The sequence below is a fragment of the Vitis vinifera genome, chromosome 1 (assembly GCF_030704535.1).
Source record: "Vitis vinifera cultivar Pinot Noir 40024 chromosome 1, ASM3070453v1".
Lineage (NCBI taxonomy): Eukaryota > Viridiplantae > Streptophyta > Magnoliopsida > Vitales > Vitaceae > Vitis > Vitis vinifera.
The window spans coordinates 1263761-1287634 of record NC_081805.1 but is presented as its reverse complement, the minus strand read 5'-3'; the positions used below and the strand labels follow the sequence as shown (position 1 = coordinate 1287634).

Genomic DNA, 23874 nt, shown 5'->3' with positions numbered 1-23874 from the left:
GAAGATGACGTGAAGTTAAAAAAAATAATAAGGGAGAAAAAGGTAAGAACTCAAACCAAATAGAAGAAAGGAGACATATGATAAGCTACAATGGGGTGCTGTGCATGGGATTAGAGACCCAGTGGAGAGTGACCCACATTTATAAATGTTTTTCACTAAACCTAAACCGTATAAATAATATTATATTATTAAAATAATTTTTTTTAAAGATTTTAAAATTAAGTAATTTTATTAGTTAATTAAATTAAAGAAATAATTAATTCTTATTTAATTTGTGCAGAGATCCGCGACTGTAAACAAACGTGCCGCGTGTAAAAAATATTAAAAAAACAAGGAAGTGGAAGACTTTCTCTCTCTATGTCTGCCCTTTTCTCTCTCTGGACTGTTGCTCTCTCTAGTTTTTTCCTCAAGGATTTGTCTGCTCGCGCTTGATGGGGAGGAGCTTGATTCTGTAGTGATAAATAAATGGGAAAGAACAAAAAAGCCAAGTTGAGTCTGATACACCTGCAAAAATCGCCATCCTTCTGTTTCTTCTGTTTCGGGTTACTGTATCGACTTTGGATGAGCGAATAAAATGGTTTTGGGTGATGGGTATGGTTGGATTTTGCTGGGTTCCGTGATCTTGTGGCTCAGATTGGTTTCGTCGAGCTGACCCCACCTGGGAATGCTAGTGATAGTGAGCAATATAGATAAGCGTATTCGAAATAGAAATTATTTGTCTGTTTATGCTTTATGTTGTAACTTGTATGTGGGGGTGTTTGTTGAGCTGTTCTATCTTCTCTCTTTGGGTTCTGGAACCTCTTGGGTCTGGTTCGATCGTGGTATTTGAGTTCGGCGGTGGAGCTTTAGCTTTCCACTTTTGATTATTTTGCAGATTTTGTGGGTGGGTTTCTAGTCTTAGTTCAATTTGGGTGGCCGTGGGATTTGAAAAGTCGGTTTCGGAATATCTTTACTGTTGTAGATTGGTTTTGATTCGAGGGTTTTTGAACTGGGTTTAGTCGAAAATTCTTGTACGGCTTGCAGGTTTTAGCTGAGCTTGAATTTATAGGTAGGTTCGTCTTCAACTTTTCTTGGTGGGTTTCAACTCTTATTTGAATTTGGGTGTCGACTCGGACCGAGGATTAAATTGAAAATTTGGTTTTCTTTTTTAATCATTAATATTGTTTTTTGGGTGTTGGGGTTTGGTTGGGTTTATGTTTGAGTTTGTGGGTTTCAAGCTAGACGGAAAAAGGGGCAGAATCAGTTGAATTGGGTGCAAATGGCTTCCGGAATCGAGTTTGAGGAAGACAGTGAAAACAAAGGTAGTATGTGGGTTTTGGATCAGAAGCTTGATCAGCCCATGGATGAGGAGGCTGGCAGGCTTAGAAATATGTACAGAGAAAAGGTAACTCAATTCCCTTTTTGAAAAATTTCCTTCTCTTTTTCTATGCAGATAGACTTTGGTTGTAACTTTTTGGAGCCAACTGTAATTTCTTGATATTATTAGTCCAATACCATACTGGATTATACTGTTTCAAAAATCACCCCACCAAATCTAGAAGTTCTAATCACAAAGGCTTTAAAATTTTCGATTGCTCATCATGAGATCGATATTGTTGTTTGAGTTATTTGATTGAAGGATAATGGAAATAATGACACTGGAAGGAGTGCTTAGATGTGGATGAATGAGAAGTAGTTTTGTTGCTGGGAAAGCATAGGAAAGAAAAGAAATTAAAATTTTCCATCGTAAACTTGTGTTTTTTAGGATCCAAAAAGAACAGAAAGTGTAATACATATATTTGGATTGATATCATTTTTTTTTTCTTTGAAATTTATTTTTCCTTTTTAGAGACAAAAACAACTGATGATATAACATTCTGTTGCCTTTCTTTTATTCTGTTCTCTTGCCAACAAAACTAATGGAGACTTCCTCCCATTTGATGGCCCCCTTTCTTGTTCTGTAAGTGTTATAGTAGTATTGTTTCTATAAACATTTTCTGAATGCTCAACCTAATAGAAGGTGAGAGACCGTGAGGATATTGTTGTTATTGGTGCTTCAAATTTGATCTGTATGCTGAGTCATTTTGATTCCATGCAGAAATTCTCGGCAGTATTGCTTCTTCGGCTTGCATTTCAGAGTCTTGGAGTGGTCTATGGAGACTTGGGCACATCTCCCTTATATGTTTTCTATAATACATTTCCTCGTGGAATCGAAGATCCTGAGGATGTGGTTGGGGCTCTTTCGTTGATCATATACTCCCTTACACTTATTCCGCTGCTCAAGTATATTTTTGTTGTGTGTAGAGCAAATGATAATGGCCAAGGTAAGCTGATCAAAATTTTTGAACTTTCTGAATGTAATTTCTGATTTTATTGAATGTTAAAGTGGATAAAGAAAAATGTTTATTTCTTAAATTGATCTTCATAATGAAATAATTGGCACATTGAAGTCTATGCCCAAAGACATAAATATCACCATTAAAAGACATGGGTTCTTTAATTCCTGTTATGTGAAGTTTGATTTGCCTGTTGATTAAATGAGAATGAGTTTATGCAGCCACAGGACATTCTTTTTCTTTGTTTTCACAGAGAACTGAATGTCTGATCATGATTATTTTCTTCATGTTGGGACTGTTTCATCTCCAAGACGATTAAAAAATTATCAAAACGAACAAGAAAAGGAAAAAAAATTAACTGAATATCAAGTACAGTTGTGGAACACAAGTAATTAACATGTGAGATGTTAGGTTTCATCTTCAAGGTATGGATTAAATATTGGTTTTGATCATATAATGTTCATATCCAAAGGGGAAGAGATACGTTGTCCATTGTGTGCTTCAGTCAGGTGTAAAGAATAGTAGAGGGAATTTATGGTTTGAATTTTTCATACAAGGTAAATCTACTGGAAAATTAGTAGCTTGAAAGCACTGAAATTTTGATAAAAATTAAAATACCATTTAAGTCAGACCTCTATATTTTCTGGACAACTGTCACTAAACTGATGGGTCTGGTTAAAATATCTGTACTTCATACCATCTCTCTCTCTCTTTGAAAGACTGGATCATTATACCACAAGTTAGTTTTTTTTTGATAGGTAAAATGAAGTATATAATAAATCATTATACCACAAGTTGGGAGAATGAAAATGGAATAGTGGGATGTAAAAACATGTTTGCGTTCTTTTGACAAGACAGTATGTTTCTGTGATGTATCAACAATTTCAGATGCATGGCTCTAGCAAGAGTTTGTATGTCTGCATTATTCCCTTTTTGATGTTGATGAGGTGTATATGGTTTCTGCTAAACCATCCTTGTCCTCATGCAGGTGGAACATTTGCTCTTTATTCATTACTTTGTCGACATGCAAAAATAAATACTATTCCTAATCAACATCGAACTGATGAAGAGCTTACAACATATAGTCGTACTACATTCCATGAACATTCTTATGCTGCAAAAACAAAAAGATGGTTGGAGGGGCATGCATCTAGGAAGAACATGCTCCTTATTCTTGTCCTTGTTGGTACATGCATGTTGATTGGAGATGGTATTCTCACTCCTGCTATATCAGGTATGCCTTTCTTCATCCTCGAACCATTTATAGCCTCTTTATTTATCTATTTATCTGCCTTTCCATCTACAATAAAGTAGAGATGCATTTGCTTGAGCTACATTGGGTGTATGTATGAATGTGTTAAACCAGATTATTGAATGAGATCATTGAAGTGCTAAAGAAAACAAAACAAATGACACAAAAATGTTAAACATTGTTCAGCAAAGTACATATGGCTGTGGGGGAGTAGAACAGGTTTCAATGTATTTAAGCATATGGTTGTTCATGGAGGATAATAAGCAGATTCAATGTCTTTTAAGAATAAGGTTGTCCACGCAGGAGAGACAAAGCAGATTCCAACATCTTTAAGAATAAGGTTGTGGTCTTTGGTGCATTAGTGTGATAACCCTTGTTACTTTTCTATGCCTTTGATTTGTTAGAGTCAATAAGTTGTAAGCAAGCATTTATAGCGGGTGTGTTTAATTAACTATCAATCACACAAATAAGAGACAGGAAAGCATCTCAAGAGAAGGTAGAAGATTTATTACCTCAAACAAACCAAAAGGCAGTGAGTTTAATAGGGAGAATCTTGTTTGTACTTTTTTAATTTTTCTTTTGAATTTTCATTTCAGGACATGGACTTTGGAGGAGACTAAGAGATTATTTCTCTGAAGAAGTAACTCTAAAGGCACTGTATTTATTACAGGAGCAGTAAAGTTCCATGTTTTTCTTTTTCCCTTTTTGGATATTTTACTGTAGGGGGAGGGTGTGAGGAGCATGAAATTGGAAGTTATTTATTTTGGATTATTAGGGCCTTATATTTATCACTTGAACATTAGGCAATGATGCGAGGGCTTACAAGAGAAATTTTTTGTTGGAACCAGCTCTTCCGCATGAGCACTTAGTCCATTGTTTCAAAAAGATGCATTTTCTCTTAGTGAACCATGTCAATTTTTTGAATTTTTTACCCTAGATACCCACCAAAGAAGTATATTAAATGTGATAAAGCACAATTAATTTTATAAAGGCAGAATTGAATATTTCCTTTTAGTCGAATAAATTTTTTTCCCCGTTTTGCATTTTCCACAAAGTGCTAAAACAGCATTGCCATGCAACCGTGGTCCATAATACAACATTCTGGCACTCCTGACTATGTATCATTGCCACCATCAACAACACCACGGTCATGGCTATTCCACCATCATTGTGCTCGTCATGAACATCATGTCTAAAGATTCATTTCAACTGTATTGAATTCACTCCTGAAAACTTACTAGTTTCACTCTGTGTGTTGTTTTTTTTGGGTTGTCATATGTTTTGTTTTATAATTTCAACAGTATTGAATTCGTCAAAATTACTATTTACTAATATATGGCAATGATCAGATGTCATATTGCACAACTTAAGGCGCATTTTGTTAAGATAAACTGCTACACTAGCACTGCCACCGCAACAAAATCCATCAGTAAGCACCATAATAGACCACATTCTGGTACTACCGAGAATATCTCATTGTTGTTGCCACCAACAACATGGTCACTCAACCATCTTTGTGCATGTCATGTGTATCATGTCAAAGATGTGTTTTAGTTTAGTAAAATACCTTTTTTTGTTCCAGTCTGCTGGTTTCTCTCTCTCTATTGCTTTTTTGTTGTCAAATGTTTTATATAATCTTTAACCATATATATCTTGTGTAACATGACCTCTTCTGAAAATTGCCTTATATTAGTGAACTCTGATGAATTTAATACTGTTGACATTAGAAAAATGTTAATAATAAGATGGACACAAAGTATATACAAAATTCAAGAAAATTCAGTTGCTCAGAATCTTAGGCATTGACAAACATGCGTACCAGAACTGGCAAAGCCATATCCCAGCTATTTGGGGTCATGGATAAAGCATGGTCCATCAAGATTTGGAATTATTTTAAAAATGGCGCTCAATCTGATTTGCATTCTTTCTAATAGATGCCAAATTTGTATAGAGCCAAATGGTTGTAAGAAAAGAGAGTGTGCCGTGAGCTGCAGTCAATTCCAGTTTGCTTTCCCTTAACCTGGCAAAAATGAGGAGCTCTTCAGAAGGGATGGAAATGACTTGGAAACTCCATGGCTTCCACCAAATGTGGATAGTGGTAGAAGACAAAGGCTTTGGTGGGTGAGATTGTGTGAATATTGGGGTGGGATGATTTGTATCAGAATGTAGAGTTTACCGGAAACATCTAGAATTGGGAGTGTGCGGGGATTTTCTTTCAATGTTTACTCAAAAAAGCTAAGCAGGATACGTAGTGTATCAGAAATTAGAAAGGCTTTTAATAGTAGGGTCTTGTTTTGGAAATTTAGTTCTTGATGTGAGAGAATATTTTTGATAGAGAAGGTTTGGGACCCAGGGATACCCTCAAAAGTGCTGTTTGATTCTTAGGTGGTTGCTTTTTTTATGAATATCTGATAGTGGGTCATTTAACTAGTAGGGATGGGCTTTATCCTAAGCTATGTAATGTGTAAGAAAAAATAAAATTGGTTGATAATCTTATTTTACATTGCAAGATGGCTGGAGTTTTATGCTTTTGTGTATGTCCTCTCTTCAGTTTTAGACAGTTGATACTCTGAAGTGCTAGGGTGGTGGTGTTGGGCCGGCACTAATGGGGGAATTGAATGGGAAATGATGAAGAGTGGTGCTCCCCATATGGCCTTCTGTTGCAGTTAGAAGGAAGGAGTAAGAAGAATTTTCTACGATGAGGAGTGTTTGATGACTAAATTGAAATTTATCCTTTAAGATGCCCTTTTTTTCTTGTTTTTGTCTATGTTTTTTTTTACCGACATGAACCCTATGGCCCAAGGTAAGGTGTGTTGATGAACCGAGATTAGTACTCCAAGTTTAACTTATGGCATTTGCTGAAATTAGCTATATCATCACCACAACTGTGGCATTTCTGTGTGATTTTTATTGTTTTCAATCGCATAATTTTGCATATTGCTCTCTCTCTCCCTCCTCAACCACATTGAAATATGCTTAATTGACTATCTTTTGCAGTTCTTTCTGCTGCTGGTGGGATCAAGGTGGATCACCCTGGGATGAGTAATGGTATCTACCCATTCTAAGCCTAGACATTCTCTTCTATTTGCTTCTTTATCTTATCAGTCTTTTCATGGCAGTTGACATGAATTTATTTTCAGGCCACTGATTAAATCCTTCATACTAATGCTCCTTTGTTTTCTGCACTGCAGAGATAGTTGTTCTTGTCGCTGTTGTAATCTTAGTAGGTTTGTTTAGCATGCAACATTATGGTACAGATAGAGTTGGTTGGCTCTTTGCTCCAATTGTTCTGCTTTGGTTTCTTGTGATTGGAGGTATTGGTATATTCAACATCTGGAAGTATGATAGCAGTGTTCTGAAAGCATTTTCACCTGTGTACATATATCGGTATTTTAAAAGGGGAGGGAGAGATGGTTGGACCTCTCTTGGAGGGATCATGCTTAGTATCACTGGTAAATTTCTTTTATGTTTTTTGATTCATAGATTTTATATCCCATTTGTGATACATTAATATCACCTACAAACTGATGACTTTGGATTCTGATACAGGGACGGAGGCACTTTTTGCCGACCTAGCCCATTTTCCAGTTTCAGCTGTACAGCTTGCGTTCACAGTAGTTGTATTTCCTTGCCTTCTTTTAGCCTATTCTGGACAAGCTGCATACCTCGTGAAAAACCAGGATCATGTGGTTGACGCATTCTATCGTTCTATTCCAGGTTTGTTTTGATATCTTGTATTTGGGGTCCAGGGGTGAGGGATATTGTTTGAACCATGATGCCCGTGTTAATATTAGGTATATTCATAAACAATGAAAGCAGAAGCACAACACAGAACGAATACAGTAAAGATGATATGGGAAGGAAATTTTACATGCAGCCAGCCATTAACCCCAATTTTATACGTAAAACCTACACTTTTGATTATAAGGTCTAACTTTACCATAACATCACCATCATAAAACCAAAATCCTCCCCTTTTCCCTACCATTGTTTAATATGAGTCATAGATTACCCAAAGCCTTGGGGAATTGTACCATTGTTCCAACCATAGTCCTTAATTCTCAATCCTCTACAAACCCGAACATTCCAGAGCCCTTGTCTGTGAGTATTTGATTTTATGCAGCTTTACTCAACAATTTAAGTGCTCTTCTAAATCTCCATTTCTTCTCTAATAACTTCATTCTAAACAATGGATTTGTGTCTTTAAATGTTATGGAAGCCAAAACAAAAAGCTCTGATTTCTGATACCATAACTAAATTATACTGAATGTGGGATTCTAGCAGTCCTACATGTCTTTTGCAATTGTCCAGGAGTTGGTAATTAATCTGGAACAGTGAATGAGTCTGAAATTAGGAGTTGAGTACATAAAAAGCAACAAACGTTAGAAAAAGAGGGGAATATGTTTTCATTTTTGGAAACAATTGAATCAGTCACAGAATTTCATAAAAATTGTTCACCTATATTTGCATAATATAGGTTAAAGCTCATGTTAGCTTAACTTAGATGAAAAGGTTGATTATGTTTGATTAAGATTTTCTTAAAAATCCTGTCAGAATGATTCACAAGCCTCTTTATAGGGTAAATTGCTATTATCTTACAGTTGTGATGATTTCTTTTACTGCAGACAGCATATACTGGCCAGTGTTTGTTGTTGCAACTGCAGCTGCTATTGTTGCGAGTCAGGCGACCATATCTGCAACTTTTTCGATAATCAAACAGGCCCTTGCTCTTGGCTGTTTTCCAAGAGTCAAAGTTGTACATACATCAAAGAAGTTTCTTGGCCAGATATATATTCCAGATATTAATTGGGTCCTTATGGTTCTTTGCATTGCTGTGACTGCTGGGTTCAAAAATCAAAGCCAAATTGGCAATGCGTATGGTGAGTTCATGATGCATCTGGTGGAATTTATTTAATCTTTCATTATCATAAAATATACTTCTAGTAGCATAGCATATAACTCTTTGAGGTGTGCTAGCATAGAACATAAGTACCTTGACAATCTGAATACACTGCAAAATATTGGCTGTTAGGTTCTATATTGAAGTTCTATAACCTTACATAATCATGAATACACTGAAAACTTTATTTAGATATATGCATAGAAGAGGGATTTGTTACACATAATTGGCTTTTGGCTTCCTCAGGCCCTCCCTTTGTCTTTTGAACAGTAATTTTCTAGACTATTCCCAATGTCCATACGATAGAGGGAAAAGGAAACAGCATTGCAGGAAAACTGTACAAGATAATTTATCAAATTGCAAGTATCTGGTCCTCTTTGTTCTCCCTGTCAAGTCAACTTGAGGCTGTAGTGGTCCAGCGTGCATGCTAATTCAAAATTCTATTGCTACATTTGTTGGGTTAATGAATTTCTATAGTTGTGAAGTGTAGGACTTAAAAAGAAATCAAGTAAATAAATAATTCATAGGTCAATTATCTTCACAGCTATCTCAAACCCATTGGTTAATTATTTTCATGAGTATCTTGATCTTTTCTTTAAAACAGGTGGAGAAATCTGTTTTCATCATATGGTCACTTCTGCATGCTACCATGAAAGACAACCTAATGAATTTTAAGGTCTGATATGATAGATTCTCAAATATAAGAATTCTAACTTCTCATTAATTCTAAATGGGAAAGGAAAAAACTTTCATTCCCTCTATTTATTGTTACCATTAAGTTTTTATAATTAGAAACTGTTTGAAAATGTTGTTCAATTCTGCATAGCATGTTTACAGTTACAGATTAATGCAGGTGGGTCAGAACAAATAGATGTTTCTTCATGCGTATTTGACTTATATTTGCCTGGTGAATTATGAGATGAGCTTATTGCGTATTTGACTTTTTAGTAACTTAAGTGTCTGATTTCACAACAGGGACAGCTGTCGTGATAGTCATGCTGGCAACCACATTTCTGATGATATTAATTATGTTATTAGTGTGGCGCTGCCACTGGCTTCTTGTCTTAATCTTCACTGGCTTATCACTGGCGGTGGAGTGCACTTACTTCTCTGCCGTACTTTTCAAGGTCGATCAAGGCGGTTGGGTCCCTCTTGTGATTGCAGCTGCTTTTCTCATTATCATGTACGTCTGGCATTATGGTACAGTGAAGCGCTATGAGTTTGAGATGCACAGTAAGGTTTCAATGGCGTGGATTCTTGGGCTTGGCCCTAGTTTAGGGCTTGTCCGTGTCCCTGGTATTGGACTTGTGTACACTGAGCTAGCGAGTGGGGTGCCCCACATTTTCTCCCACTTCATCACAAACCTACCAGCCATCCATTCTGTCGTTGTTTTTGTCTGTGTCAAGTACCTTCCTGTCTACACTGTTCCAGAAGAAGAGAGGTTCCTTGTCAAGCGGATTGGACCCAAGAATTTCCACATGTTCCGTTGTGTTGCAAGATATGGTTACAAAGACCTCCATAAGAAAGATGATGATTTTGAGAAAAAGCTCTTCGATAATCTCTTCATGTTTGTGAGGCTAGAGTCCATGATGGAAGGGTGCTCAGACTCAGACGAGTATAGTCTCTATGGCCAAACCGAGCAATCAAGGGACTGCCTGTTGAATGATAATGGCAACACTAATTCCTCCAACTTGGACCTGACAATTTCATCAGTGGATTCAATTGTGCCGGTGAAATCTCCATTGCACGCTAGCAATACTGTCACATCGTCAGGTCATACCAGCAACCAGACAGAGGGTGATGAGTTGGAATTCATGAACAACTGTAGATCTGCAGGGGTGGTGCACATACTGGGAAACACGGTAGTGAGAGCTAGGAGGGATTCAAGATTCTACAAGAAGATAGCTGTTGATTATATATATGCATTTCTCAGGAAGATATGTAGGGAGAACAGTGTGATCTTTAATGTTCCTCACGAGAGTCTTTTGAACGTTGGGCAGATATTCTATGTTTAAATTCTTTGATAACATGATCAATAAGAGTTAAATCATGCTTACTGCCTTGACCCTACACAGTATTATCATCTTAACTCACTGTCATTTCCTCAGTTTCAGAATGAGGAAAGCGGTACTGGAGATTGGATGGATGAATATGGACAATCCAATCTCCTTGATTCAATCCCATTGCAGGAGCTTTGATCAGGATGTCCTCATTAACCCTGTTCTTTTACCTATATGTATTGCCACATTTTTACCCAATTTTGATCTGAGGCTTTACCTAGAATTGATGGGTTGGATTCTTCTTATTGGGTTGATCCATTTCTTTCCATATCGCTTGTCCTTTTATCCTCTTAGCTCTCTCTCTCTCTCAGGGTGTGTCAGTCAGGAATAGGAAAGGAATAAGAATGAAAGTGAGGCCTAATACTATATAAAAAATTTTTAAAAAAACCATGAATTTTGGTTATCATGAGAATGGATTTCCCATTTCCCATTCCAGTGTTCCAAACAATGAATGGGAGGCGAAATGAATTTCCCATTTTATATTCCACCATTCCAAACATGAACTTCATGGAATTTCATTGTGGATACCAGGAAACAAAGAAAAGATGAAGCGGGGGATGAAGTATGTGAGAGCGCAAGAAGTCGGTAAAGTTGGTTACAAACTTACAGAGATGACCAAAAGCCAAGTCCGTATTTGCTATTGATACAAATAGTAGATTTACAGAATGTTCATTTGTTTCTTCAGGTTTGCACAAAAAGCGATCATATTGTTCAATAATCATTTAGAAAACCAACCTATTATCTCACACCCTCAATGGGAGCCCATTCTCCCTACTTGTATCATACACAGTACCTTTGTGGGTAAATAAAAATACTCTTTTATTATCATCATAATTCATTATGAGCTTGAAAAAGGATGAATCACCAAACACCTGTTTACTTGGTGACTGGGTTGTGTGCTGGTCCTGCTGAATAACCCTGGGGTTTTGTTTGGCATGCTGCAGACATCGCCCGTAATCGTCTAGCAATTTCAGTGAATGATGGGCGGCCAATGGGATCTGGGGCCCAACACTGCTCCATTAGCAATTTCCACTCAGAATCACAGTAGCTTGGGACAGGTGGTCTCAATGTGTTGTTCACAATGCCTCCTGCATGCAAGGAGAGAGGTCATCAAACTAGAGATCAACTTCCACAATATTTCAATCCCAGATAAATAGACATGCAAGGGCAGCAAGGCAATCTAGCAAAACCGATCCACCTTACGATAACCAGGACTGCTTTCCCTCGATCAATTTTATAGTTTCGAAATGGGTCCTAAGATTGCATTGAGAAGACTATACAAAGACATGAAGAACATAAAAAGATACGTAGATTGTTGCATACATCACACTCGTTCAATATTTTGTAGGTACAAAAGGGTAGTATTCCACACATTTTCACATTCCTCTTTTGCTGCTTTTAGTCAACAGAAATAAATAAATGCCTTAGGAAAGGTTCTCTTTCTTATTATCATCTTGAAGATTATTTATTAGAAAACAACTTCTATTATACATGTGACAAGAAAATTTTTTCTTCTAAACTAGGAAAGAGTATCCTGATTCCTGTGAAATAGAGTTTGCGTCAAGGAACATAGAGACAAGGAAAGACAAATAATTGAACTATGACCTGGATCCATATGCCTGTTTCACCAACTGAAAGCAATTTCCAGTAACATATCTTGGAGGCACAAAATGAATTTCTAGTAGAGAAGGAGAGAGAGAGAGAGAGAGAGAGAGAGTAAACACACCTATGATTGCTCCATAATGCATATGGGCATAAGGCTCCTCACCAGTGAGGATCTCCCATAGGACAATACCAAAGGAGAAAACATCAACCTGCAAGCAAGATGGGTAACTGTAAAAGACTGGAGATTTGAACAAGCAAGCGAGAACATGTTATTAAATATCAGATCATTCTCTGAGATACCATATTTCTAATGAGGTATCTTCTATCTAACGGTTCTCTACATTAAAATAAAGCTTCCTTTGAGAAATAAGAAATTGGCTCGTAAAAGCTTCCTTTGAGAAATAAGAAATTAGCTCGCATACAAGACATAGTTGAAACAAAAATTTCACAAAACTAATGGATAGGAGAGTTAGAGACTAAATTTTCCAATTGTGAGAAAGATAAGGCCTTCTACTCAGGTTAACTTTTATTTCTTTTTATGCTTTTACAAGCCTGACACCAATGGTGATACCTCACCTTTTCAGAAACCCTACTACTGCTACCATTCAATAATTCTGGTGCCATCCATGGAAGGGTTCCCCGCACACCACCAGTAACCAAGGTATTTCGTTTAATTTTTGACAAGCCAAAGTCACCAACCTGCACAAACATTTTTCCTTAAACATGTAGTTAGATTTTGGATTCAAGGTGTTCGCCCTAAGAATGAAGAAAGGCATTACAGGCCTGTAATGAAAGCAATCACCATCATAAAGACTAATCTTTTTATGAGAATACAATTCCTACTAATAGTAAGCCCATTTAGAATTTACCTTGCAAATGGGTCGTAGAGGATCTTTCAAGTTCACAAGCAAGTTATCGCATTTCAGATCAAAATGCACAATATTCTTTGAATGCAAGTATTCCATTCCAAATGCCGCATCCATTGCAATAATGAGCCGCTTACGACGATCAAGATGCCTAGATATTAGCAAAACACACAAGAGTAATGAAAATTTGGAAGAAGAGAGCTTTAGTATGAATTAAGCATGTAGAACTCTGAACAAAGATATTACCTGTCCTTGGAAACCAAAACATGCCTAAGCGAACCATTAACCATAAATTCTGTCACAGTGGCTAGTGTTCCCCCTGGTCCATCCTGCACCACGCCATAAAATGCCACCACATTGGGATGGTGAAGCTTTGACAGAATGTCAGCTTCACGCCAAAACTCCACAGTCTGAAAAATATCATTATTGGTTATCTTTTATGAAATAAAAATCAAGACAAACATCAATTTTCCTTAATGAGCAAAAAGTAACAAGAAAATTGCCAATTAAGTGTCTATTTGGACACACTTCATATTTATTGGTTTTAAAATAAAAAACTTCTATATAAAAAGTAAAACATCTTATACAAAAAGTATAGATTTACCTTATATCTTTAAAAACCATTAAAAAATTTTAAAATTTAAGGTAGTAAATTTTTTTTGATACCTCAATTTTTTTGAAGTTTTTAAAACCATTACCTTTTCAATGTAAGCCTCTAAGAATTGTTATATCTTATATAAAAGTTACTACTATTTTTTTATTTTAAAAATAGAAAACAAAAAATGTATCCAAGTAGATACTAAATTATTAGTTATTACTCACTATTCACAATGCTTAATCTAATGTTATAATTTGCAAAATGTGTCCTTCCCTTCCTTCTAATTTCGTAGTGTTAATCATCTTCTAACAGAATTAAAATTTTAGATAACAGCCATAGGTATGAGTATCATGACTGCATGTAGGTCCAACTAAGTTATCACGTGTGTTAGCTTGTTTTATCAATTAAACAGGAAATGGGTATTTGATTATATCACTTGAATATAAAGAGTACCAATCTTTCTTGCTCAGATGAACGACCAGTGAAACAGCTCTTCTTTATTCTTTTAATAGCAACGTCTGTTCCCCTCCATTTTCCATGATAAACAGTCCCAAATGTGCCAGAACCCAATTCCCTCAACTCTTCAAGATCTTCATTCTTTATGATCTATTATCCAGCCAAAAGGAAAAAAATCAACAAGAGATTAATAAAGAAACGTGACAATTTCATGAAATTGATTGAATGGCCTCTGGGCAATGGACAAGAAAAAGTAAAAGCATCAGAATGATCAGTGAAAGCAGCATCTGATGTTAGATCAGATACTTAAGGTACAAGTGCATGTGTTGAAATGAGTTTTTTACTCCATAAAGCATGCGGAAAATTTTGTATTATGCTAATCAAAGAGAAAGGCCAAGATAACAAGAAATCAAGATTACTAAGTCATCATCAAGGGGAGATGTAAAAGATAAAAAGTGATTCAAAACATTTCATATAAGCATCTGAAACTATTTAAGAAGAAGTAGCTTTTAACATTTCCAACAGCATGAGCAGTATTGAAATAGTTCGTATATCTCACTTTGACTAAATATGCCTTGCAGACATGAAACACCAACAGTTCTTAAACCAATCACCACATACCATATGTTCAGTTGCTAAGAAAAGTGCAAAAAGGGGAAAACATCAATATTTCAATCTGGTGGGATCAATGGATCTAGTGGAAGGAATATATGCTAGTGATAGTAAAATGTTTGTGATATGAGTCTCAGATGCCCATTTTCCATTTTGGCAAGCTTATTTTAGGAGCAATTTTCACTTTTAGCCCAGTTGTGTTATATTCATTTTAGCAATTGTTTCTGCCTCAGTTACTAATGTCTCTGCAGGAGCTCCATTGAGCCTAATTTTTCTAGTATGGAAACATGTTTTATTGTCAAAGGATTAGTTGGGGAAACACGTCCTGTTTGGATTCTGACTCCAATGGAACCAATAAAGTTAAAACTTTGATGGGTGTTCTTTGGAAAACCCAAGACAGCTAGGGATAGGAGAGGTCTCCAAAGAATATTGTGTTTCAACATCTTTTTTGATAGACGAACAAGAATATATATATATATATATATACATCATAACTAGGGATTCTTAAACTTAAGCAACAAATGAAATATGTTGTATTTAAAATCTTATGACATAAACACATACTCAAACACCTAGGTTAAATCCAATCATCTTCTGGATTGGGTGGTTATACCATAGGCAACTTCATTACTTCCCATGACTCAATATGAAAAACAAGGTCCTGGTGTGATGAGCATAAAGACCCAATACAATTTATAGATAAATTACTTCTATTTTCCAGAATCATGAGTAACCCAGTGTCTTATTTAGTCCTACAGGATTAAATTTAATGCTCCTATAAATTGGTGTTTATGGCTCTGAAACCATAAACACCCAGGCTATGAACATATTTATACATCTATATATGTATGTATATATATTAAAAGCACCAATAAAAAAGAGGTGAACACAGTGAGAAAACAAAAAGAAACAATCTACATCCACCGCCCCAATCTAGTACTTAGAGCACAACCACTCAATAAAATCTATCAAGGATAGTGGACTGGGTTGACGATTAACTAGAAGATGCTTATGAAACCACATGCATAGATTAGATTAGATTAGATATAAGAGAGTCCTTAAGAAATTGGTTAGCGCGTTGCACCCTTTTAAAGGATCTTCAGTTGTGTTCCTTCCAAATTGTCTAGAAAAGGCAAAGAGGAGCTAATCTTCAAGTCTTTCTTCTCCTTATGCAGTTCCTTCCAAATTGTCCAGAAAAGGCAAAGAGGAGCTAATCTTCAATTCTTTCTTCTCCTTATGCACATTAAGCTCCCATTCCAACCTATTAACAAGTCCCTCAATAAATATGGGAGAACCCACGAAATTTTAAATAAAAAGAACAGAAAGTGTCACGACTCTCTAGCTTTCCCACAATAGTTGAGGAGATGATTTACTAATTCTTCTGCATTTTTACACACAACAATAACTCACTAAAAACCATCCTCTCCTTTTAAGTTGGCTCATGGTTAGAATCCTTCCTTATGCTGCTCAATGCCAAAATCTTATTTTTCTTCCACAGCCCCTCTCAAATCTCGTTCTGACTTTAAAACTCCCCACCCTTTTCTTATTGACTTCCACAAGCCAACAGCATAACCGCCCCTCCTTAGCTGAGACTACCATCCTCCTAGCTCTTCTCCAAACTTTCCTACTATGGTGTTTCTCCAAAGCATATCCCTCTCCTAAGTGAATCTCCAACACCATTTACCCAATAAGGTTTTATTGAGAATGGACAACCCATGCCTAGAACCCTATCTTTTCATTTTTGCAAATCGATGGCCATTTCATTAGATGGAGCTTTTTATTGAGAGCTACTCCTCCCTACAGGAAATCCCTTTGTCGTTGAACTTTGAGAGCATATTCTAAACGCATTGGAGAAGGTTTAGCCATAGAGGCCTCTATAAATAGCGATTCAGCTATTGTCATCTCATTAGTGTCTGACATGGAATGAGGTTCCTGAAAGTTCGATGGTTGGAGAATATTGCTTAAAGAGTAGAGATTTTTGTTTTCTTGGTTCCGCATTTAGGCCATAAAGTTGCAGTGTGTTAGTCATGCGAGAAGCAAACAGAAAGATTCTTTCGTAGGAGATTTTCGACTTGGTGTGTATGAAGATTTACATGCTTGTACATCAGTTTGGTCTCTTTTGTAGCTGTAAACCTTGTGTTTTATTAAGTTTCATGTTTGGAAATATTGCTGGAGGGTATAGTTTGTTGTTTTCCTGGTGCCACATTTAGCTCATAAGTTGCATATTGTTAGCCAAGTGAGAAATAAACACTAGGATTCTTTTCTAGGGGATTTTCTACTTAGCGCGTATAAACAAATTGTTAGCCAAGCAAAAAGTGAGAAGCAAACAATTTTGTAGCTGTAAACCTTGTATATTATTCTTATTCTGCTGCTCCAAGCGAGAAAAAAAGGAGTTACATATATTTTGGGTGGTTCACTTTTGGAAAGGACTTCTCATCAGTGGCAGAACTAGAAAGGAAGTTAAGGGGTGCAAGGTATGAAATTTATTTTAGGGGGGGCAAAATAATTTTGAATAATTCATAAAGCCTAATGGTAGTCATCCTTTTTTACTCAAAATCTTAGGTTAAGGGATCACATCCCAACTCCTACACTTTTTCTCCAAAATTTCAGGGGGGGCGTTTGCCCCTCATGAGCACAATGTGGCTCCGCCCCTGTTTCTCATCCTTCTGTCTTTAGCATTTTAATGCAATGACTTTGTTGTTTCTAAGTGAAAAACTAAATAATAATTGTTTGTTCATGATTTTGCTGAGGAGTAATACAAGGGATCAACTCCCACCTTCATCAAAGTTAGGGGTATCATGGATAAGGGAGCTGCCCCCAGATACCCTTGCATCTTGTTGATTGATTCAATTTAAGCATTTAGACCCAAAAGGGAAAGGAAAAAAGACGCCATACATTCAAGGCGACTTAAGGTTTCTTTCTTTCGTATTTTTGGCTTGATAAAGCTTGCAATCTCCCCTCTATAACAATCTAAATTGAACCTAATTAGAGTCTTTTTGGAGAGCAGCTGAGAAATTAGAGATCACTGCCACTCTCCCCTTCTCTCTATTCTTTCTTTTTCTTTCCCACACTTCTGTTTAGTGGCACCTCTTAGAGATGGCTGGCTTTTGTCTACATAACCCTTCCACCTTTCATAGGCATTTGAAAACTGGTTGTGGCTTTGCTCTTGGTAAGTCTCCTGTCATTTTACCCATATTGTGATTGTAATCTCTTCTATTTTCAAATGTTTTTAGTGTCTAACTTTCTCTTAGTTTCTAGCCACTAGTTAACCATGTCATGATTTTCTACCAGTTTCATCTCCCTAAAGCAGGAGCCACTTTAAATGAAGTTTTATACTTGAAAATACCTAAGTTGATGTTCTTGGTCAAACTTGAGACTGACAAAAAAGACAACATACTTTCGCTTTAATAAAGTCTTTCTTCCTTTCTTCTTTTCTGTCCTGCATTTTTGCTTTGTTTTGTTTCTTTCAAAACAAGGAAAAAACTTTCATGATGCTACCAAAGTGCCTTGGCATTATTCTTTGGATTAAAGGTACTGAAACTATTCTGAAGATAACAAACTCCCAGGTGTGCATATATTCATAGTTCATCAATTCCATATTGAGTACCAACTAAGAAACTGTAAGCATCATACCTGCAAGGTGCTAATATCGATATCTCCCAAAGAGGGATCAACAAAAGGTGCGCCTGTGTTCTGAATTTCGAATTTTACCTCCTAAAAGTAGTAAAAGAATTAGGAAATCTGGAGGGGGCAAGCATTTTGAGTCAGAACACTCGTTACTTAAAAAGAACAGCAGTAGATAAATGTACCTCATAATCCGAATCTGGCGTTCTTGGGTTAGCCATTCCATCCATCTGCACGCTTTCATCTCTCTTGACCGGAGAAGGGTCATAATCTTCATGCATATCAATGGTGTTAGGTCTAACCATGCTGGAAGACTCTTGCTGAATTTCCTCCTCAAAATTGATACGGGAATCCATAGGACCCAAGGCAACTCCATCACTCTTCAAAGGAGGAAAACTGTAATCTATAGGAGTCCCTTCCTCAATATTCATAAGTGAGGATGGATACCCAAGATGATCCTGGTCCATAAGGGAAACACCTTTCCTAATAAACTCCTCTTGAGCCAACTTTTGAAAGAATGACCAATGCTTAGGTTCATGATTCTCCAAATTCAAGCTCAAGCCAGTTCCATCACCATGCAGTGGACTGATTCCAGGGGGGCCCTCAGAGGTTCTTGCCTTGGAGAATATATCAGAGAGGAAGTCACGAGGGAAGCGGTCATTGATATCAATAAGGATGTCTCCCCCCTCTGGAGCACCAACGCCAACGGAGGATTCTCCTCCAGGAACAGATCTGAGTGGGTTCTCTGTCCAAGCCATAGGCTGTGCATGCCCTTTAGTGTTATCGTCATTGTTTTTCTTGACAGCCATCTCATCCCAATGAAATCCTGTTGGCTTAGAAGGAGAGTCATCATGGGGTTTGCTTGAAGTTCCTTGACTTGCTGTTAAATTATTCAACCCAGCTGCTTCTCTATCACTGACAGCAGGGTCTTTATTACCATCCCTAACCCCGGCTATTTCATGATCATCCACGGAAGTTGGTGCTGGCCATTTTGATTCAGATTTCAATAACTTTGGCCCCAACCCATCTTCAGAAATATTGGAATTCAATTTTTTAATATCATCAGCAACATCTTTATACTTTTCAAATTGTGTCAGTCCATCCTCAACAGTTTTAGGATTTGTATACAGTGCTGTTGTAGATGAGGCGGCCTGCTCACTCTGGGAAGTCACATTCCCACCATGCAGTTTATCAATTGATTCTGCAACCTGTTGTGAAACATCAGATCGTGTGTGACTCATCAGAAACTGAGAACCAAAGGAATCATCAGACTTTGACAAGCGGTTCAATTCTGCCTGCTCCCTGGGAATACGTTCAGAATGAAAAACCCGTGGAGGAATCAGTGTTTGTTCAGGGTAGCTAACTTCAGTTGGATCAGCCTCAGAGTCACCATATCCGGGAGAAAATGCTCCACCAGAGGTATGAAAATGGCCATCTCCATTGAATGTATTTATTTTCCCATCACTTACAGCTTCAGGGGGCTTTGAGATCTGTACAGATTCTAGGTGTTTTTTACTTGTTTTTGGAAGCAACATGGGCACTCCTATGTCTGCAGTAGAATTGACAACTGATGCTTCGTCCCTAGGAATATAATTTGGAACGGAACCATCATGTGGATGTGAAGAAACATTGTGCTCACTTTCTAAAGACCGGATCTTTTCCAGCTCGTTCATTTTTTGGACTGAGCTATCAGTTTTTATTTTTGCCTCCTTCACAGACGCTTCCTTTTCTAGTGACCTATTCTTTTCAGGTTCATTCATTTTCTGGGATGAGTTATCTCTCTTCAATTTATCCTCCTTTGCTGACACCTCCAGACCCTGCACATGAACATGGACATCACTGTACATCTGATCTTCAGCCGGACCTCCCTGTCGAGTCACATGCCCATGGAGAGGCATATGAACCAGATTTTCTCCAAATGGTCCATAGTTAAATGGTTGAGAACCATAACCATATGGAAATTGAACAGAAAAAGGAACAGAATTCCGGCCATCTAAATCATGGACACTCTCCAAGTGGTGAACAGGAAACACCTGATGTTGTTCAGCTTCTCCGTGACGCATTTTCTGACCTTGGTAAGGCTTTGAATTGGATTCATAAGCACCAGAAAAATTCGGCACCAGTGGTTGAGAAGATTGGACTGCTGATGAATGTACATTGACAGTCGAAGGTGCAGTACTAGGTCCAGGTAATTCTGTTGCAACTCGACCAGTCTCCCTTTCAACATTTAGATTGAGTAACTCATCCAAATTGTTATCTGAAGTGCTTGCCAACCCAATTGAGTTCTTTCTTGATTCTAGGTCCATTCCATTCACAGCAACCACATATTGAATCTCAGAGTCACCCTCCATGCTTCCCAAGCCAAACTGACCATCATCAAAATCACTACTAGAAAACAGAAAAAGCCTAAGTTTCTGCGATCCCCCATCTTCTAGTACATTACACTCCTCCATCATGTTTTGCAGATCCTCATCACAAGATACAGAAACCAATGCATCAAGGTCCTCACCAGGAAGCTGATATTTGATCGTATGAGATTGATTATAAATTGTCATAGTTTTCTGCATAAGATCCTGCCAAGATATGTCCTTGTTCATGCGAATAATACGTGTTTCACCTCCTACATACCTAAGCTTTCCATCACTTGGACGGGGGAGGATTTTACCACCAAAACTGCAGAGGAACTTGAACTTTGTCGATGATCTCTCAGATGCTCCTGAAGAGGTATAGCCATGAAGTCCCCGACTACTGTCATTTCTAGATGAGATTCGAGGCACTGATCTTACAGAATCATAGTAACCTTTATCTTCGTGCACAGAAGAGCTCTTCCTCTCAAACTCCTGGACTCGACTTTTTTCAACAGAGGTAAGCATTGGGATATCTGGCCCACTTTCTGACCCTGTATGAGATGCTCCCAGAAAGCCCTTCAGAACTGCATAGTTAGTTGCACTGTTAGGATCACCAGAAGCACTTGGAACAAAGTGTTGCCGGGGATTCATAAACTCGAGAGCAAACTCTTCACCAGTCTGAATGGAGTAATTCAGCACAGGCCTAGCTGCAACTGTTATATTGAAATCAGGAGGTCTCATATTGGTATTAATGGTGCTCGATGGATCATGAAGAAACCTTTGATTTGCAGACCCAAGTCCCTCATTTCTGGCTTCCACAATGTTGTATCGAACTTGTTCGTAGTTTTTCTGTTGCTCCATTTCTCTTCCGAGATTTCTCTCCATGTAGTCCAACTTCACTTGGACAAATACCCGAAATAAGAAGCCATGTATATCACACCAACACGCATTTCAGCACAAGCGCAACCGGTCTAAGGTCAATACAGAACTTTACTTGCAGCAAACCACATCCCATGCAGAGAATCCCAGTCCTCAACAAGGGAATCCAGAACAGGAAAATGAGCTTTCACTAACTTGTTAAGTCAATGCACGGACCTTCAAGGCATTTTATACAGAAACATATAAGTAAGTGCCCTTAAGATGTATATAAGATCAGCTTTTATAAAACTTCACTGGGAATCAAATCACCCACAGCAAGGCTGCATAAGGAAGAAGAAGCAATCATCTCAGTGAAAAAATGATAAACACAGAAATCATAACATCATTTTAACCTGGAAAGGACACAAAATACATAATTTGAGCCATCAACATACTCTTGAAGCTCCAAAAATAAATGGAAGGAAGCGCACACTTGCTGCACCTTCAGAGAGTTCTTGCTGATGAGCCAATATTTAGTGCAGAAAATAGTCTCATTACTAATTTTTTTATCACAAATCATAAGATTAAAATAAGGAATAGTTCCAAAAATTTTAAATTCCCTCAACACCAGTCCATCTCTTAAATACATCAGACACTGCTTTCTTGGCTAGACAATACTACTCATTGCTTACAACCTTAAATCCGAACCCCTTTCAGTAAACATACTCAATCCAACACCAAACAAAGTGCCAATTAATGCCTAATTCTTCTGTTATTGGAGTTTACTCGATCACTGCAATCAGCCAACTATTCTCACACACATAATTTTACATGAACCCCACAGTCAAGCCTCAAAAGATTCAGTTTTTTTGAAAAAATAAAAATAAATTCAAGAAAACACAGTAAGATCATGTACTGAAAATCCCCAAAGAAACCCTAGTCAAGCACCAAAAGCCAACATAGTCCAATTCAATTATCAAAACTCCGCAACAACCACACATCAATTCCCACCTCCACCAAGACAAATCCGATGATCCATCTGATGATTCAGATTCATCAAACACCGACATCAAAATTTAAAATCTAAGGCCGCGTTTGAACCTGGTTTGGCCGATTCGATGCCTATGGAATCCATAACTCAGTTGCAACCCAATTGCGACCAAACGCGGCCCAAGATTTGACATCACAACAAAGGCATAAAAATCAAATAACCGAGTTTAAGGAGAGATCGAACTCGGATTGATACAAGTCCAGGTGAAAAAAAAAAATGGATCCAAAACCCAGAATTATGTACCTGAAAAGAAAGAGGAACTGGAGCTTTATTACGAAATTGCCACTCTTCTTCCAGTGATCACGAGGGTTTAAGCGGATCAGCCATCACTGCACTCAACGATCTCCCTCTCTCTCTCTCTCTAAAACCGCGGAAGTATTTTCCTTTCTCTCTCTTCCTCACTCTAATTTCTATAAAATCTGTAATATATTTTCAAAAAAAAAAAAAAACTTCTTAACTTTTCCCGTATTCTTCGGCTAATAATCTCTTTTGTACTAATTACAGGGGAGGAAAATATAAATTTTTAAAATTTTGATTTTGATTTTTATAATTGATAATTCATATTTTGTTTGTTATTTTACAAAAGAAAAAAAAATGTAACAAATTAGAAAAATAAAACCCGATATTCACACATCAGACATGTGAAATTATTATCAATAAATTCAATTTAACTAAATTATTGTCAATATATTCAATTTAATTATATTGATTATATCAACATATGTCTGTTTTTATTGGATCAAATATCTTATCATTTTTTAAAATATTGGAGTTACATGTTTTTTTCTATTTCTAAAGTTTTCATATATTTTCACACCCCTTGAGACCAAGAAAAATTGACAAATTTATTCTAAGATAAAATTTTTAACTTGTTATCCTTTTACTTAACATACATTATTATCTCAATTAAAAAGATGATTAATTCGAATAAACATGAGAATCTAATTACATTGTATTATCAGAATATATGTTGTATACTTAAAAAAGAAGAGGTTGAACTCCTTACGATTGCCAAACTCCTTTTTCCTCGGTCCACATAGACAAAATTTGTTTAATAATATTTTTAATAATAAATTATATAAAAAATAATTTTTAAAAAAAAAAAATATTTAAAAACAAACGTTTTCAATCCTCTTTAAATTACTCCAAAATAAACTATTAATTTTTATAAATAAAGTCTTACAAATATCATAAAATACTTGCATTCCTCTTAATTTTATTTTTCAAATAATAATTTCTCAAGTTACACTTTTTTTTTTCGTTTGGTTATACTAAAATCTTAATATCTGAATAAGCTATTATTTCTAAAATATGTTGAAATATTAAATT

The 23874-nt window shown here is 36.8% G+C and overlaps 2 protein-coding genes across 5 annotated transcripts; one reads left to right on the top strand and one right to left on the bottom strand.

Moving 5' to 3' along the window:
* The first annotated feature begins 299 nt into the window (after nt 1–299).
* LOC100264706 (potassium transporter 11) lies at nt 300–10537 on the top strand. Its single transcript, XM_002276225.5, has 8 exons — nt 300–1384; nt 2078–2303; nt 3304–3549; nt 6565–6615; nt 6759–7019; nt 7117–7284; nt 8193–8447; nt 9443–10537. The coding sequence occupies exons 1-8, from the start codon at nt 1259–1261 to the stop codon at nt 10480–10482; spliced, it is 2373 nt and encodes a 790-aa protein (XP_002276261.2). The 5' UTR covers nt 300–1258; the 3' UTR covers nt 10483–10537.
* Nucleotides 10538–11118: 581 nt separating this feature from the next.
* On the bottom strand, nt 11119–23004 carry LOC100242423 (uncharacterized). 4 transcript variants are annotated; one of them, XM_002276201.5, is made up of 9 exons: nt 22789–23004; nt 18474–21835; nt 18298–18378; nt 14050–14202; nt 13245–13408; nt 13002–13149; nt 12709–12831; nt 12254–12341; nt 11119–11615 (listed from the first exon to the last, which is right to left on the bottom strand). In XM_002276201.5, the coding sequence occupies exons 2-9, from the start codon at nt 21519–21521 to the stop codon at nt 11404–11406; spliced, it is 4017 nt and encodes a 1338-aa protein (XP_002276237.2). In that variant the 5' UTR covers nt 21522–21835; nt 22789–23004; the 3' UTR covers nt 11119–11403. The 4 variants fall into 4 exon arrangements, with proteins under 4 accessions (XP_002276237.2, XP_010648992.1, XP_019079072.1 ...); XM_010650690.3 differs by having other exon boundaries at nt 18474–21731; nt 22789–22995; XM_019223527.2 differs by lacking the exon at nt 12709–12831.
* Nucleotides 23005–23874: the final 870 nt, after the last annotated feature.

Excerpts from the sequence above, each read along its gene's own strand:
- LOC100264706 (XM_002276225.5), top strand. The coding sequence starts at position 1,259 with ATGGCTTCCGGAATCGAGTTTGAGGAAGACAGTGAAAACAAAGGTAGT. Across the intron at positions 2,304-3,303 it reads AGCAAATGATAATGGCCAAG|GTGGAACATTTGCTCTTTAT; the intron begins GTAAGCTGATCA and ends GTCCTCATGCAG. Across the intron at positions 7,285-8,192 it reads ATTCTATCGTTCTATTCCAG|ACAGCATATACTGGCCAGTG; the intron begins GTTTGTTTTGAT and ends CTTTTACTGCAG.
- LOC100242423 (XM_002276201.5), bottom strand. The coding sequence starts at position 21,521 with ATGGAGAGAAATCTCGGAAGAGAAATGGAGCAACAGAAAAACTACGAA. Across the intron at positions 18,379-18,473 it reads CGCCAGATTCGGATTATGAG|GAGGTAAAATTCGAAATTCA; the intron begins GTACATTTATCT and ends TACTACTTTTAG. Across the intron at positions 13,409-14,049 it reads CATCTGAGCAAGAAAGATTG|ACTGTGGAGTTTTGGCGTGA; the intron begins GTACTCTTTATA and ends GATATTTTTCAG.